Here is a 15,649-nt window from a genome sequence, read left to right as displayed (position 1 = left end):
AGCGGTGCGCGCGCGCGGCGGGTCGTCATGGCGTCGGAAGACCCCGTCATCGAGGCCGACGCGGATGGAGACGACCGCGTACCTCCGCACGACCGCCCCGGGTCGAACGAATCCTCCGTCCACGTCGGCGTCGACGCGGGGGCGAACGACGAAGACGTCGAAGACGAGGACAGCGTCGACGGGTCCGATGATGAGTCCGACGCGGGCTCGGGCTCCGAGGATGCCGGCGACGACGAGGGTTCCGTCTCGGACGAGGCGGCGGACGATGCGAGCGACACCGACGATGCGAACGTCGCCCCCGCGTCGATCCCCCAAACCCCGGATCCGCCCCCAAAGACCCCGCCCGTCCGGGGCAACACGCTGGACTCGCGCGCCATCTTCGCGAGGTGCCGAGCGACCGACGCGGCGGAGTGCACGCACGCGACGTGCTCCGGCGGCGACTTCGCCCGCCTCGGTCCCGCGCGCGACCTCGCCATCTTCGCGGCGCACCTCGTCGTGCTCGACGTCGGGGATAACGCCCTGGGACGAGACGCGGACGTTCTCCCGGTCCACCCCTTGGCCATCCTCGCGACGTCGCTGCCAAAGCTGCGAAGGCTCGCGGCGCCGTGCAACGCGTTTGAGAACCTTCCGTCCGCCGCGTCCATCGCGGAAACCGCCGGGGGACTGCGCAAGCTCGTGGAGCTCGACCTATCGTACAACTCCCTCGACTCCTCCGCGCTGGCGCACCTCGCGGGGCTTCCCAGGCTCGTGACGCTCAACCTCGCGGGCAACCGCGTCGACCGAGTCTTCGTCGAATGCGACACACAATCGACAGACAATCGACATTCCTCGACGATCGAATCCGCGGGCGTCCCTCGCTCTCGCGCGCCCGCGTTCCCGGCGCTGGAACGTCTGGACCTCTCGGACCAGTCCCCGCGGATGAGCGCGTTGGGAGATCCAGCCGCCGCGTGCGCCGGCGCGTTCGCGCCAAACCTCCGGGTGCTGAACCTGGCCGATAACGACGTCGGCGACTTGGACCCGCTTCGTCGGCTGTACGAGTCGACGCGGCGACTGCGGGAAGTTGGCGCGAGCGGGAACCCCGTCGCGGCGCGCGCGATCGCGGCGGCGACGCGCGACGCGTTCGACGCGGACGACGGGTACGGTCTAGGGTTTAGGGTTCCGGACGTGACGGACGTGACGGGCGCGATGGACGTGACGTCGCCGAGGGCGCGGGGTCGCGGCGCGCGTTCCAATCGGTTCGCGCAGTGGACTCGCGACGCCGTGGAGGTGCACGCGGATTCGTTCGTGTCGGTTCGAAGGTGCGAGCTGGGGGGTAAACGCACGCTGGCGGTGCCCCTCGGTGGGTTCAACTCGTTCGGGAAGGCGATCGGTCGATGCGCGGTGATGCTCACGGCGCCGAGCGAAAGGGAAGAGGCGTATTTTTTTGGACCCGAGCTCGCGACGGAGGTTTCCTTCGAGGTCGAGGAGGACGACGAGACGTTTCTATTCGGAGGAGAAACGGCTGGCTCGACTCGAAACGCCATAGACGGGCGGTACTCGCCGTACGCCACGAGCACCTCCGACTCGAGCGCCTCGAACGCATCGCCCGACGCCGTCGTCGACGCCCGGCCGGGGAGTCCCACCGCTCGGCTCGCGAGGGCGTTACGGGTTTCGGACGACGACTCGCATCACCGAACGGGCGTTTTCAGTAACGCATCCGAGGCGTACAGGTCCCTGAAACGCGCGCTCGCCAAGCCCGGGGTGGACGAGCGGGACGTGCGGGCGGCGCTGCGGGGGGACGCGTCGTGGGCGCCGACGGCGGCGAGGGGCACGGCGGCGACTGACGCTAAAAAAAGCGACGGGCCGAGGAAGAAAGCCATACTGGAACTCATAGACGCGGAGGAGGAGAGGGCGAGGGCGGCGTCGAGGGACGTGGGGATGAACATGGGCTCGAGGCTCGGGCGCGTCGACGACGTGCTCGCGCGCCTGGCGCGCCTGTGAGTAGCGTACTCATAGCTGGTTTTTTAAAAAAATGTAGTCTACTCTCACTCACCGCTTCCCCTTGGCACCCTTCGGAAGTTTCTTGCGCCTCTCGCGCTCGGGGAACCGCTCGTGAACCTCCTCCTCCTCCTCGTCGCCGTCCTCCGGGTACGGCGCGTACGTCTTGAACGGCCACCTGGACCCGCCCGGCCCGACGTGCGCCCGCTCTGCAGCCGCCGCCCTGGCCTCGTCCTCATCCGTCGTCCTCGACGTGTTGTCGAATCTCGCGGGGGGATTCGCGGCTAACAGCGCGAGCGCCTCCCTCACCGCGGCGTCCAGCTGCGGATCCGCGTCGGTCGCGTAGTCGTGCGGAGCGTTGGCCACCTCGACGTCCGGAACCACCCCGCGGTTCTCGATCCCGTTGGCAATCTCGGGGTGCCTGCCGGAATCGACCCCGCCCGCGGGGGGCATGGCCACCGCCTGCTGGGGCATGGACACCTCCGACCCGTCCACGAGCTTGAAGGAATCCGACGTGGTCAACAGACCGCCCCACGTCCTCGCGCCCACCACGCGCCCGAGGCCCAGGCGACGGAACGCCTCCGCCGCCAGCTCCGCGTCGCTGCCGGTGTTCTCGTCTACGAGCGCCACAACCGCGCCGCTCGCGTGGCTGGGGTACACGGTGGGCGACCCCCGCCTCGGGACGTCCCAAGCCAACGGCCTCTGCGCCAACTTTGCGAGCAGCAGCTCCGAGATGTGACCGCCGAGGTTCCCTCTCAAATCCACCACGAGCGCGCCCTTGCGAACCTCGTGCGGGAAGTGCCTCCAAAACTCCGAGTACCCCGTGCGCTCCATGTCGGGGAGTCGAAGATAACCGACCAAACCTTTCCCGAGGACGTCGACGCGTTTGGTCCTGTCTCGGATCGCGTCGCGGTACCTCGCGTCGAGCTCCGAGTGCATCGCGCGGACGCGGACGTCGAACCGTGCGCCGGGTTTACGCGTCGCGTCCGCGGGTTTCGCCACACCCTTTTTGTCGACTTTCGGCGGCGGCGGCGGCGGCGGCGGAGCGAACCTGTTGGCCTTGCCGTTTTTCCCCTTGCCGCCCGTCTTTCCCTTGCCGCTGTTTTTCCCCTTGCCGCCGCTCTCGTCAATCGAGTCTGCGAGCGAGACCGCCGCGATCCTCTGCGCGAGGGCCCCGCCGGCGCCGAACTCCATGGACGCGCCGAGCGGCCGCCGCGGTCCATCGCCCGCGGTGAACGTCAGGAGAACCTCGGCTCCCCCCTTGCCCACCAACGCGACGGACGGGCCAACCTCCGAGGTCAAGCGGACCCTGTTGACGTGGGTCAGCACGTCACCCACAGCGACGTTCACGCCGGGTTTTCGCAGCGCCCCGCCCGTGTGCTCGTCCCAGACGTCCCCTTCCACAATCTTCGCCACGACGTAGCCGCGCACGGAGGGGTCCCACGTAAAATCAGCCCCGAGGTGTCCCGGCGAGTGCGCGCGCCTGCGTCGGTGCTCGCCGACGTCGCCGGTGTAGACGCTCACGTGCGACGACCTGAGCTCCGCCACCATGTCCCGCATCATGTCCGCGAGCTCGTGCCGCGACGTGACCCTCGGAAGAACCTTTGTGTACCTCTGCAACACGTGCGGCCAGTCGCACACGCCGGAGTCGTCCCCGAATCGCATCCCCGGGTGCCACCACTCGTCCCTCAGGCGCCGCCACGTCTCGCCCAGCATCTGCGCCCACTCCGCGCCGGGGTCGACCACGACGTCCAACCTGCCGTCGATGTCGATCAAACCGCTCCTGCGATTCGGCGCGGTGTCGTCCACGTCCTCGCCGTCGCTGTCCTCGTCGTCCGGTTTGGCGCCGGCTTTGTACGCCCTGTAAACAAAAAACCACGTCAGTCTAATTGCCCATACGAAAATAAAAATAAACTCACCTCAACTCGACGCAGCCGTAGTCGTCGCGCTTCTCCACGAGCATCGACCGGCGGTCCATGGATAGCTCGACGGACCGAACGCCGTCGTCGATCAACACGCACGTCTTGAGCTGCCGGACGTCGAAGCGCAGCAACGCGCCGCCCGAACCGCCGCCGCCGCCTCCCTCGTCGTCGGTATCCGAGTCGGACGCGTCGGAGTCGTAGTAGGGCGCGTCCAAGCCGACCCGACCGCCTCGACGAGCCGGGTACCTGATCACCATAAACTTACCGTCGTCCAGCGCGGTGAGGGACCCGTACCGACCCGCGGGCATCGGCAGCGCGACGATGCGGCCGGAGATGCCGTCGAAATCGATCTCGATGGGTTCCGGAGCGTCCGCGTCGGTGTCGTCGGTATCGTAGTCGTCGTCGTCGTCGGTGTCGGATTCTGTGTCTTCGTAATCGCTCCCGCCGGAGGATGATTCGCTGTCGTGCGGCGGCCGGAGCTCCCGGAGCAGCGGGTTGGGCACGTCCGCCCTCAACGCGATCGCGTGCGGCCTGTGTATCCCGTGAAACGACAGCCCGAACCGCCCGGAATCGTACATCGGCTCCAGCTCCCTGGCGGAGAGAAAATATAAAAAGTTGCCGGAAGGATCCCAGCTCGGCGCGCAGTCGCCGAGCACCGGCGCCGTCGCGTCACGAACCTCACCGCTTCGCGCGTCCAGGATTCGAACCCGCGAACGCTCAGGGTCGTCGTACCTCGTGTACGCCAGCCAGTTCCCGCACGGCGACCACGCGAGGTCGCCGACGCCGCCGGCCTCGTCGGAAAAATCCGCAGTGCGAACCTTTCCAGTTTCCGCATCGATTATAAGCAACCTCGCCCTGTGGTTCACCACCGCGATCAAAGGGGACTCCGGGCTCGAGACCATCTCGTCCACACGGCCCAGCACCGCCGGGGGTATACACAGGCGACGTTTACGAAAGTCGCCATCCTCGGAATGGATCTCTACGTCGTCCTCGCCCGACGCGTCCGTGACCATCGCGACTCTTCGACCGTCCCAGAGGTACCGCCCCAGCCTGCACCTGGGCTGCGCGCCGTGCGTCGTGACGAGCTCGCGAAGCTGCGCGGCGCCCGGCGGGGCGAGCTGAGGTGGAATCGAGCCGGCAACCTCAGGAACGTTCGGGTCGTGCTCGGTCACCGGCTCGTACTCCAGCGCGGGTCCGTCCCACAGACCCATGGAGAACATTCGACCGCGGACGTTGGCGAGCATCGTGAGCCCTTCCGGGTGGATGCTCCAACCGTCGACGTAATCCTCGGCGTCCACCGCGCGTCGCTCGCGTCCCGCTCGCGAACCGCGCCACTCCACGAGAACCTCCGTCCCGACCACGGGACCCCAAGACCCGGTAGGACCGTCCCCGAGGACGCTGGTAAACAGCCTGCCGCCGGATACGTATGCGACTTTCACCGACGACGCGCTCGGCGCGGCGGCGGCATCCGGCGACGCGTGCCTCACGCAGTGATCGCTTCGCGCGGTGTGACGGGTCGCCACGACCGAGACGACTCCCACCGGTGACTCACCACCGTCGGTTGGTGAGTCACCGCCCAAAAGCGCCGACGCCCTGGCCACCGCGTCGGCCGCGTCGAAGCTGTACAGGTTGGACCGACCGCCGCCGTCGTCCCCCACGAGCGTGATCCGACCGTCCACCGCCCACGCCACGCTCCCGACGTTCACGCCCGATGCACCATCCGATACACCCGCGCCCTCCAGCGACACGTCCAGCCGCACGAACCGGCGACCGTCGCCGCGGGGATCCAGCCAGAGGGACCCGCCGCATCCGCCGCGGTACCCCTTCCAGTGCGCCGCCGCCGTGTCCTCCGAGTTTCTGGCCACGAGAAGGGGCGCGCCCGATGATGCGTCACCGCCCGGTGAGTCACCGCCCGAGGGTCTGACGCACGCGTCGTGAACGGGGCCGAACCCGCACCGTCTCGGCTCGACGATGCGTCCGCGTCGGCTCGTTCCCCTTTCGCCGTCGTCGTCGTCGCCGCCGCCAATGTCGACGCACCACAGCTCATCGGCGTCCACGAAGGATTGCCCCGCGCTGGATGCGAAGAAGAGCCTCGTGTCGTCCGCGGACCAGCACGCGACGCGGGTTCGCTCGGCTCCCGCGTGCGTCACCTGCGTCACCGGCCCGCCCCGCGTGGAAACCACGTAGATCTCCTGGCACGCGTCCTGCTGCACGGTGAACGCGACTCGGGTGCCGTCGCGCGAGACGAGCGGCGCGAGGACGGGTCCCGGAGCGTCCGTGATTCGGGTGGCGACACCGCCGGCAACGTCGCACCGCCAGAGGTCGTCCTCGCACACGAAGACGAGGACGTCGCCGTGGAGGGCGGGCCAGCGGTAGTACCCCTGCGGCGACGGTCGGTCGTCGCCGGGAGCGCGCGAGGGCATGGCGTCAGCCTCGGGCGACTCCTCCTCGAAGGTCACCGACGACGCCGCGACTTCGGCACTCGCGCGAAAAGGGATCGACGAACCCGAGCGGCGCGGGCGGCGGTGGACGTTCGGCGCGGGGGTCGGTCGGGACGCGGACGCGCGGCGGTCGGCGGTCGGGACGCGGAGTGGACACGCGCGTGCGACCGCGGCGGCGCGCTGCATTCACCCGAGACCGAAAGCCGGGTGAGCGCGCGGGCTGTTGTGACCTAACCTAATTGCGCCGGCATCGCGAGTGCAACCGGTCAGGTTGGTCTGATGACGGTTCGACAAAAATGTCTCTAGCCCTTAGCTGCCTCACCCCTTGGTCCCGAGGACGTTCCACGGCGCCGTCGCGTGGCCAAAGTACGCCACCGCCGGTATCGCCATCAGGTCTCCATCCCCCTTACCCCCCGACTTCTTCGCCGCCTCCACGACGCCCCAACCACCATCCGCGACATCCGCGACGTCCACCCTCGCGAACCCGCCGAGCTCCGACTCCGCCTCCGCGAGGCGGTGACTCACCGCACGCACGTACCTCTCGTGAAGGCCCTCGTCCGCGATGAGCTCCGGCCAAAACGGCGCCGCGCGCACCACGTTAGCGGCGGCGTCGGCGTTCGCGAAATACACGTACCCCCGCTCCACCGCCGCGTCGGGAGCGTCAAACCCGGCTCTCGCCAACGCGTCCTCCAACTTGCGAACACCCTCCGCGTGCGACCCGCGGGTGTCCCCGTTCGAGTTCCACGCGAACGGCGCGAGTAAAGTCTCGCCCCACTCCGGTTTGTTCACGTCGGGTCCGCACAGGGCGCGGTGCACGGCGAGGAAGAGCGGTTGGTGCTCGATCGGCGCCCACACCGAGCAAGTGAACTGGCCGCCGGGCGCGAGAGAGCTACGCACCCTGTTAAGCGCCTCGGTCGGATCCAGCATGAACTGCAAGCCCTGGTGGCAGTACGCGCGGTCGAAGCGTCCGCGGAAGGGTTCATGCCACGGGGTGTCCTCGGCGCACGCGTCGCCGAAGTGGAACGTCACGGGGGCGAGTCCTCCGTCGGGGCCGCCGTCGGAGGCGGGCGCTGCGTGGTGGGCGTTTTTGGCCTTCGCCTCGGCGACGGCGAGCATGCCGCGGCTCACGTCGACGCCGACGACCTGCCCTCCGGGGACCTTGTCTCCCACGCGCGACGCCAGTAGCATGGTGTTGATACCCTGCGTTTTGTTTGACACGTCACGATGGCGTCAGTCGGTCGGTCGGATGGGGGAAAGAAGCGGGGGGTATCGCGCGGGGTCGACGAACGCCGGAGGTTAGAGCGGCGAAGAGGACGATTGCGAGATTCTCGGGGTCGACGAACGCACCGTCCCGCAGGCGAGGTCGAGGACCTTGTTCCCCGGCACGGGCTCGTTTATCTCGACCATGGCTTCGCACCACGGCCTGAACACCTGCGACGCCAGCGCGTCGTCGTATCGCCGAGCCTGATCCTCGTCCCCGAAGGTGAACTCCGCGGGTTTGGACGATAACGAACGGCCCCGACGCATCAGATGGGTGCCCACCGCCGCGAGCGCCGCTCGGTTGGAGGACGCCAGGGGCGATTGGTCGGACGCGAGCGCCGCGGCGAAGCGCCGGAGCGCGCCTCGAGCCGCGCCGGACATGGATGGCTCCTCGGAGACTCGATGAAACGCGTTCTCGGGGGCGATGGAGCCGCGCCCGTGCGGAGTGCTTCGAAAGACGGCGCTTCAGGCGTAAAAGTTAGCGTTCGTGACGTCGACAGCGGGCAGGTTTTGGATAACGGTGGGATCGTATCGGTCGTCTTCGTCATAGCCCTTCCTCCGTCGCGCGGACGACGTGCTAAGGATGGCCGCGCCCTCGATGTGCGGCGGCGCGATCGGCGCGGCGCTCGTCCCAGGAGCCGTCGATCGCGCGAACGGTCATCGGCGGCGGATCGTCCGTCGCTTCGCATCGTGTCGCGATGTCCGCGCATCTTCTTCTTCGTCTTCGTCGTCGTCGTCAGGTCCTTGGCAGGGCCCGCCACCGGGTCGGCTGGACGAAAACGCGGCTCGCGACCGCGTCATGCGGCTCGCCAGCGGCACCGCACAGGGCCAAGGCGCGCTCGAGGCCGTCCAGGGTTGCGTCTCCGTCATGCCCGGGATGACCAACAACCGCGTCGTGCTGTTCAGGTATCCCGGTCTCAAGTGCCCGCTCGACACGGTGGCGTTGAACCTGGTGCAGCCGAGGTGGGTCGTGGCCTTCGACGTGCTCGCGAACGCGCCGAGGCGACCGGGCGATCCCCCGTTCTGCTTCGGGGTCACCCACCCGGCTCTCACGGCGCCGGCGGAGAAGGTTCCGGAGGGTACGGACCCGATCCCGCCCAAGCGAGGCGACGTTGGGATGGTGTGCCAGATCGAAGACATCTATCACGACAACCGAGAAGAGCGACTGTACGTCACGTCCAAGGTTGTGGGGCGGTACAAGATCGACAGGGTGGTGTCCGAGCACCCGTTCTACGTCGCGGAGACGTCGCAGGTGGTGGACGAGGTGCCAGCCGACGACGAGGGATTAAGGGCGCTTCGCGAGGCGGAGTTACGGGTGTGGAACTTGCTCAAGGAGCTCGACGCGTTGGCGGTGAAAACCGACGAGAAGAACTCGCGCATCGACTACGACATGCGGCGGACGTCGCCGGACCCCAAAGAGCGCCCGCCGTGGGACACGCGCCCGCCGAAGGAGGACGAGCGTGCCGAGATGTTCTCGTGGGCGGTGGTTCGTCGTTTGCAGTTGGACGAGAGGGCGCACCTGGACGCGGCTCGGACAACGCACACGACGGCGAGGCTGGCGCAGTGCGAGGAGCCGCTGAGGGAGGGCATAGCGTACCTGGCGGCGATGGCGGCGGTGAACGGCGCGACGGACGGCGGGGTGGACGGCGGGGTGGACGACGATGTTGATGATGATGATGATGATGAGGAGTGAGGGTCGATCCGTTCGTTCGGCGTCGACGGGGAGAAAGCGTCCCCGACTTTTTTGGCAACCAAATTTGGTAAAATGTTTTGGCAAAGTTACCCGGAAACCTCATCGCACGTCGGAGTAGTACTTGTTGTAAATCTCCACCATCCTCTCCGGTGACGCGCCGAGGTACCAGCTGAACCCGATGAGAAAGTGCACGAACGTCGCCTTCAAGTTCCCGCCCAAGTCCTCGATCCGTCGACCCGACGTCGTCACCACCCGGTTCACGAGCACCACCCTCCCCCTGTCAAACCAGTCAACCGCCGGTTCCACCTCGCGCTTCACGAACCTCTCGAACGCGCCGTTTCTCGCCTCGTCGTGACCCTTCGGCGGAGCGCCGTTGTCGATCCACTTGCCCGGGGAACGAAGCCGCGGCGGTTGTAACGGTCGTGTCGGTTGTAAACCCGAGGAAGCGGAGATCGTCGTCGAACCCGCCGCCGCCGTTCGATCCTCCCCGGCGTTGAGAGGACACGGCCCGGCGGTGTGCATGCGAACGCACAGGTCCGCGTCCTCCATTATCGGCAGGTTCTCGTCGAAACCCCCGACGTACTCGAAGTCCCTCCTGCGGCAGAACATGGCCTGGTCCCCGAACAGGCACCTGAGACCCAAGATGAACGACTTGGGTCGAAACGCCAAGACGGTGTAAAAAGTCTTGGCGACGTTGTGCGTCGAGAGGAACCAGTACGTCTTATCCCGCTCCGGGACGGTGATTAAGGACACGAACCCTCCGAGCACGGTTCGCTGCGTCCTCTTCCCCGCGCACAGCTGTCGCCGCGCCACGTTCACGGCGTCCGTCGGAAGCTGGGTGTCCGCGTGGAGAAAGATCAGGACGTCGCCGTTGGCTCGAAGCGCCCCCGCGTTCATCTGCCGCGATCGGCCGCGGGCGCCGTTCGACACGACCACCGCGCCGAGCGACTGCGCGATGGACGCGGTGCCGTCGCTGGAGTCCCCCACGGCGACGATCACCTCCAGCGGCTGCGGGTCGAGCGACGCGAGGTGTTTGAGCGTCGATCCGATCACAGCCTCCTCGTTGAGCGCCGGGACCACGACGGAGACGGTGGCCGTCGCGTCAACTTGGTCGTCGTCGTCGTCGTCGTTTGGAATCCAGAAGTTCCTTCCGGATACTCCAGAAAACGACGAGAACGCGTTCATCGTCGATCGAAGCGCCCGCCTCAGGACGGTCGGGCTCCAGGGCGGCTCGATCGCGGGGTTCGCGTCCGCCCATTGCGCGCACGCCGCCGCCGTCGTCGGGAGCGCGATGGCGATGAATAGGAGGAACGGCGCGGCGCCGCCGCCGGGTGACCCGCCTCCTCCTCCTCCGTCGTCGTCGTCGTCGTCGCCCCATCCGCCCCATCCCCCTTCGCCCCCTTCGCCGCCGCCGTCGCTCGGTCCTTTCCCTTCGCCGCCGGTGCCGTCCGGCGACGGGGCGGGTTCGTCTGATGGTCTCTCGCCCTCGACGGGGTCGTCGCCGTCGCTCCCGTCGCCGTCGCTTTCCCCTTTCCCGTCGCCGGCGCCGTCACCCGCGTCCGTTCGCTTCCCCTTCTTACCCCAGATGCCGTCGAACGCCGCGAGGGAGAGCCCCACGCCGCCGATCGACGCCCCCGCCCGTCGAGCGTCGTCCCGCCCACTCCCGTGTCGACGTTGGCTGAGCCACCGAATCGTCGGTTCACGCGCGGTGGAATGCGGGGCGCGGCGACGAGCCTGTCGCGCCGAGCGATGCGAGCGCGCCCTCTGCGACGTCGCATGGACTGCGCCGGCGATGAGGGTCGCCCCGTGAGCGTACCCAAGCGCCGACATGCCCTCCCGGTATGGATAGGTCTGAGCGTCCCCCTGGGCGCTTTTCGCGGGCAGGTCCTTTTTGGCGTGCAGCGCGCGCAGCACCGCAGACGTTACGAAAAGAAATCTCGGACCGCCCGCCGGGCCAATCTCAGCGCGACGCCGCCCGATATCCCACGCTCGCGGTCGTACCCGCGCTGGAGCGAGGCGAATACGCGCAGGATCACGTCCGTGTCATCGCACTGACGTCACCGACAACGCGCGTTTACCATGTACGTCGAGGAAGTGTGCATCGACGGCTTCAAGTCCTACGCGCAGCGGACCGTTGTCCCGGCGTTCGACCCCCTGTTCAACGCCATCACCGGCCTGAACGGGTCCGGTAAATCCAACATCCTGGACTCGATATGCTTCGTGCTGGGCATCACCAACCTATCGCAGGTGCGGCGCGACGCGACGCATCGACGCGCGGGCGTTGGAGCGTGGGCGTCGGCGCTCACGACCCCTCGCGCGTCGTGCCCCGAAAAGATTTTTCGTTCCCCCTCTGCCCCGTGCCGAGAGATTTTGCGTTCCTTCCCCTACCGGTTCACCCCCATCGTGCGCATTGAATCGATCATTCTGCGCGTATCGCCGCCGCGACTGACATCACCCATCGTAATCGTAGGTTCGTGCGGCGTCGCTGCAGGAGCTTGTGTACAAGCAGGGCCAGGCGGGCGTCACCAAGGCGTCCGTATCCATCACCTTCAACAACGCCGATAAGTCCCGCTCCCCCGTGGGCTACGAGCACTGCGACCAGATCATCGTCACCAGGCAGATCGTCATCGGCGGCAGAAACAAGTACCTCATCAACGGCCACGTCGCGCAGCCAACGCGCGTGCAGAACCTCTTCCACTCCGTGCAGCTCAACGTCAACAACCCGCACTTCCTCATCATGCAGGGGCGCATCACCAAGGTTCTCAACATGAAGCCGCCGGAGATCCTCGGCATGCTCGAGGAAGCCGCGGGCACGCGCATGTACGAGACGAAGAAGGACGCCGCGCTCAAGACGCTCGAGAAGAAGCAGACGAAGGTTGACGAGATCGACAAGCTCCTCGAGGAGGAGATCTTGCCCACCATCGAGAAGCTCCGCAAGGAACGCGGCGATTACATGAAGTGGCAGCTCGGCAACGACTCTCTCGAGCGCCTCCGCCGCTTCTGCGTGGCGTGGGAGTTTTCGCGGTGCAAGGAGGCCGTGGAGGGCCAGAGCGAGGGGGAGACGGCGGTCAAGTCCCAGCTCGAGGAGCTCGACGCGCGCGCGCACGACCGCGCCGCGCAGGGTGCCGACGTGGAGGCTGAGATGAAACGCGTCGCGAAGGAGAAGGCTTCCAAGGCGGGGGGCGCGATGACCTCGGCGTCCGCGGAGGTTGACGAGCTCTCCAAGGAGCTCGTGAAGCACACCGCGGCGTGGACGCACAAGAAGGACGCGGTCAAGGCTGAGAAGAAGAACGTCGAGAAGTTCCAGAAGCAGGCCCAGAAGCACGAGGAGGCGACGGCTAAGGAGGCGGAGAGACTCGACCAACTCGCCGCCGACGCCGACGCCCGCGCCGAGGCGCTCAAGGATGCCGAGCTCAAGGCGGAGAAGGCTGAGATCGTCCTCCAGGGCGTGCAGTCGGGCAGCGGCGCGGGAGGCGACGGCGACAAGTCCCTCCAGACGCAGCTCACCGAGGCTAACGCGTCAGTCGCCGACGCCACCGCGTCGGCTAAGAACGCGGCTCTCACCGCGAAGCACTGCGAAAAGGAGCTCGTCGGCGCGAAGAAACTGTTCGCCGCGAAGGAGAAGGAGGGGGCCAAACTCGCGAAGGACCTCGCCAGCGCTGAGGTGACGTACGCGAACGCCAAAGCCGCGCTCGAGGCGGCCGGCGGCGGCGAGTCGTCCACCAACCTCGACGCCCTGGAGGCTGAGTGCGAGACAAAGCGCAAAATCCTCGACAAGGCTCAGGAGAAGGTTGACGTCCTGAACGGCCACCTCGCGGGCCTCGACTTCAAGTTCAAGGACCCGGAGGCCAAGTTCGACCGCTCTCGCGTCAAGGGCGTGGTCGCCAAGCTCATGCAGGTCAAAGACCCGGCGATGTCCACCGCCCTCGAGGTTGTCGCCGGCGGTAAGCTGTACCAAGTCGTGGTCGACACCGAGGTGACCGGCAAGGCTCTGCTGTCCAAGGGTCAACTCCAGAAGAGGGTCACCATCATCCCGCTCAACAAGATTGACGCGCGAACGTGCTCCAACTCCCAGTGCGCGGCCGCCGAGAGGGTCTCTCACGGCGACGCCAAGCTGGCGCTGTCCCTCGTCACCTGCGACGCCGAGGTTGAAGCCGTGATGGCGTACGTATTCGGCAAGGCTTTCGTGTGCAAGGATGCCGCCACCGCGCGCGCCGTCGCGTTCGACAAGGACGTCCTCACCAACTGCGTCACCGTCGAGGGCGACCTGCTCAACCCCGGCGGCTTGCTCACCGGCGGGTCGCGCAACAACGGCAACTCCGTCCTCGCCAAGCTTCACGCCCTCCACTCCGCCGAGACGGCGCTCGACGCCGCCAAGGCGTCGCTCGCCGAGGTGGAATCCAAGCTGAAGGAGTGCGCCACTGCCGCCAAGGCCTCCGCCAAGCTCGAGGCTGCGCTGGACCAGGCTGAGCACGCGCTCGGTCTCGTCAGGCAAAAGTGCGAGGGGTCCGAGTCGCACCAGCTCGGGGAGAAGGTTGCGAAACTCGAAGCCGATCTCGCCGCCGCCAAAGAGGCGGGCGCCGCCGCCGACGAGAAGAAGGCGACCGCGTCCGAGACCGCGGCGATGCTCAAGAAGGAGATCGAGTCGTTCGCGAAGGAGCGTGATTCGCGCCTCAAGGCTGCGGAGAAGGCGCTCAAGGATGCGCGTACGGCCGTGAACAAGGCGAGGGCGGACGTTAAATCGGCGGAGGGCGAGATGACCGCCGCGAGGGTGGAGCGCGAGTCCGCCGCCGCCGAGAAGGACGCCATCGCCGAGAACATCGCGCAGGCCGAAGCCGCCGTCGCGGAGCTCGAGCTCGAGGCTGCGGAGCTCGAGAAGGAGGTTGAGCGCCGCCGCGCCGCCTACGACGAGAGGGCTGCCGCGTTGGACGCTCTCAAGTCTGAGCTGGCGGCTTGCGACAAGGAGAGCGCCAGGCTGCAAAAGACGCTCGCCAAGATGGAACGCGAGGCGGACGCGGACGCGGTCGAGCGCAAGAAGCTCGAACACAAGCTCGCGCGCATGGAGAAGGACGCCGACGAGTCCCGCGCCGCGCTCAAGGCGTTGCGCGAGGAGCACCCGTGGATCGACGCCGAGGAGCGTTACTTTGGCGAAGCAAACGGCGACTATGATTTCGACGCGAGGGACCCCGTCGCCGCCACCGAGGAGTTGGCCAAGGCTGAGTCCGAGCAGGCGTCCCTCGCCAAGCGCATCAACAAGAAGGTCATCGCGATGTTCGACAAGGCTGAGGCTGAGTTCAAGGCGCTCCAGGAGAAGCGCAGGATCGTGCTCAACGATAGGTCCAAGATTGAAGCCGTCATCGGCGAGTTGGATGAGAAGAAGAAGGAGGCTCTGAAGGTGACGTGGGAGAAGGTGACGGGCGATTTCGGTTCCATCTTCAGCACCCTACTCCCCGGTACCACCGCCAAGCTCGAACCCCCCGAGGGAGAGTCCTTCCTCGCCGGTCTGGAGGTGCGGGTCGCGTTTGGGGGTGTGTGGAAGGAGTCCCTCACCGAGCTCTCCGGCGGCCAGCGCTCGCTGCTGGCGCTCTCGCTGATCCTCGCGCTTCTGCTCTTCAAGCCGGCGCCCATCTACATCCTCGACGAGGTGGACGCCGCGCTCGACCTGAGCCACACGCAGAACATCGGGCGCATGATCCGCGCGCACTTCCCGTACTCCCAGTTCATCGTCGTGTCCCTGAAGGAGGGCATGTTCAACAACGCCAACTGCATCTTCAGGACCAAATTCGTCGACGGCGTCTCCACGGTGACGAGGACGGTGCCCGCGCTCAAGGCTGCCGATAACGCCTCGGAGATGGGGGGAATCGACGCGGCGAGCAAGAAGAGGGCGGCGGCGAAGGGAAAGGTCGGAAGGAACGGCGCCAAGGAGAACGTTCCCGCGTGAGACCGATTGGGTCATCGGGACAACCTGGGGGGGTTTGGGGCACACTGACGAGGTGGGGAAAAATAAAATTGTGAGACGGCTGTCCCGAGGCGGGGCGCGGGCGGGGGAGATCGTCGCGCGGTCGGCGAACGCGCAGGGTTCGGACGACGACCCGAGCGTGGAGCACGCGACCGCGCACGATGCCTCCGTACGCCGCGGCACCGTCGATACCTGTAATTACCAGATCACATCATCACGCCGTCGATCGCCGAAACTGACAATGAAACGCTCGCCCAAAATTCCGATGCGGGTCTGGTTGCAGCCTCTCGCTCGACGACCGTTGCTTCTAGGCCCGACCCTTGGCTGCGACGAGTTGATCCGCCACTCCACCCACGCGGCGGCTCGCTCACGTCGGCTGACTTTTTGCCCGCCGCGC

At 67.1% G+C, this 15,649-nt stretch overlaps 5 protein-coding genes across 5 annotated transcripts; 3 read left to right on the top strand and 2 right to left on the bottom strand.

The window, feature by feature from the left end:
- Positions 1-27: 27 nt before the first annotated feature.
- MICPUN_61629 (predicted protein) lies at positions 28-1,980 on the top strand (the record flags this gene model as incomplete). The annotated part of the gene is made up of 1 exon (XM_002504702.1): positions 28-1,980. One exon carries the CDS (start codon positions 28-30, stop codon positions 1,978-1,980), a length of 1,953 nt encoding a protein of 650 aa, XP_002504748.1.
- Positions 1,981-2,028: 48 nt separating this feature from the next.
- MICPUN_85224 (predicted protein) lies at positions 2,029-6,322 on the bottom strand (the record flags this gene model as incomplete). The annotated part of the gene is made up of 5 exons (XM_002504377.1): positions 2,029-2,904; positions 3,127-3,799; positions 3,903-4,960; positions 5,072-5,381; positions 5,490-6,322. 5 exons carry the CDS (start codon positions 6,320-6,322, stop codon positions 2,029-2,031), a joined length of 3,750 nt encoding a protein of 1,249 aa, XP_002504423.1.
- Positions 6,323-8,183: 1,861 nt separating this feature from the next.
- On the top strand, positions 8,184-9,293 carry MICPUN_61626 (predicted protein; the record flags this gene model as incomplete). Its single annotated transcript, XM_002504701.1, has 1 exon — positions 8,184-9,293. One exon carries the CDS (start codon positions 8,184-8,186, stop codon positions 9,291-9,293), a length of 1,110 nt encoding a protein of 369 aa, XP_002504747.1.
- Positions 9,294-9,419: 126 nt separating this feature from the next.
- Positions 9,420-10,382, bottom strand: MICPUN_72071 (glycosyltransferase family 2 protein; the record flags this gene model as incomplete). Its single annotated transcript, XM_002504376.1, has 2 exons — positions 9,420-9,564; positions 9,799-10,382. Coding segments are annotated over 2 exons (729 nt in total), but the record flags the coding sequence as incomplete, so codon positions are not given.
- Positions 10,383-11,372: 990 nt separating this feature from the next.
- MICPUN_97912 (condensin complex component) lies at positions 11,373-15,234 on the top strand (the record flags this gene model as incomplete). Its single annotated transcript, XM_002504700.1, is given in 4 exon segments — positions 11,373-11,540; positions 11,764-12,729; positions 12,748-12,882; positions 12,991-15,234. 4 exon segments carry the CDS (start codon positions 11,373-11,375, stop codon positions 15,232-15,234), a joined length of 3,513 nt encoding a protein of 1,170 aa, XP_002504746.1.
- Between the last annotated feature and the right edge of the window lie 415 nt (positions 15,235-15,649).

The sequence above is a fragment of the Micromonas commoda genome, chromosome 9 (assembly GCF_000090985.2).
Source record: "Micromonas commoda chromosome 9, complete sequence".
In the NCBI taxonomy this organism is placed as follows: Eukaryota; Viridiplantae; Chlorophyta; class Mamiellophyceae; order Mamiellales; family Mamiellaceae; genus Micromonas; species Micromonas commoda.
This window is presented reverse-complemented; position numbering and strand designations above follow the sequence as displayed.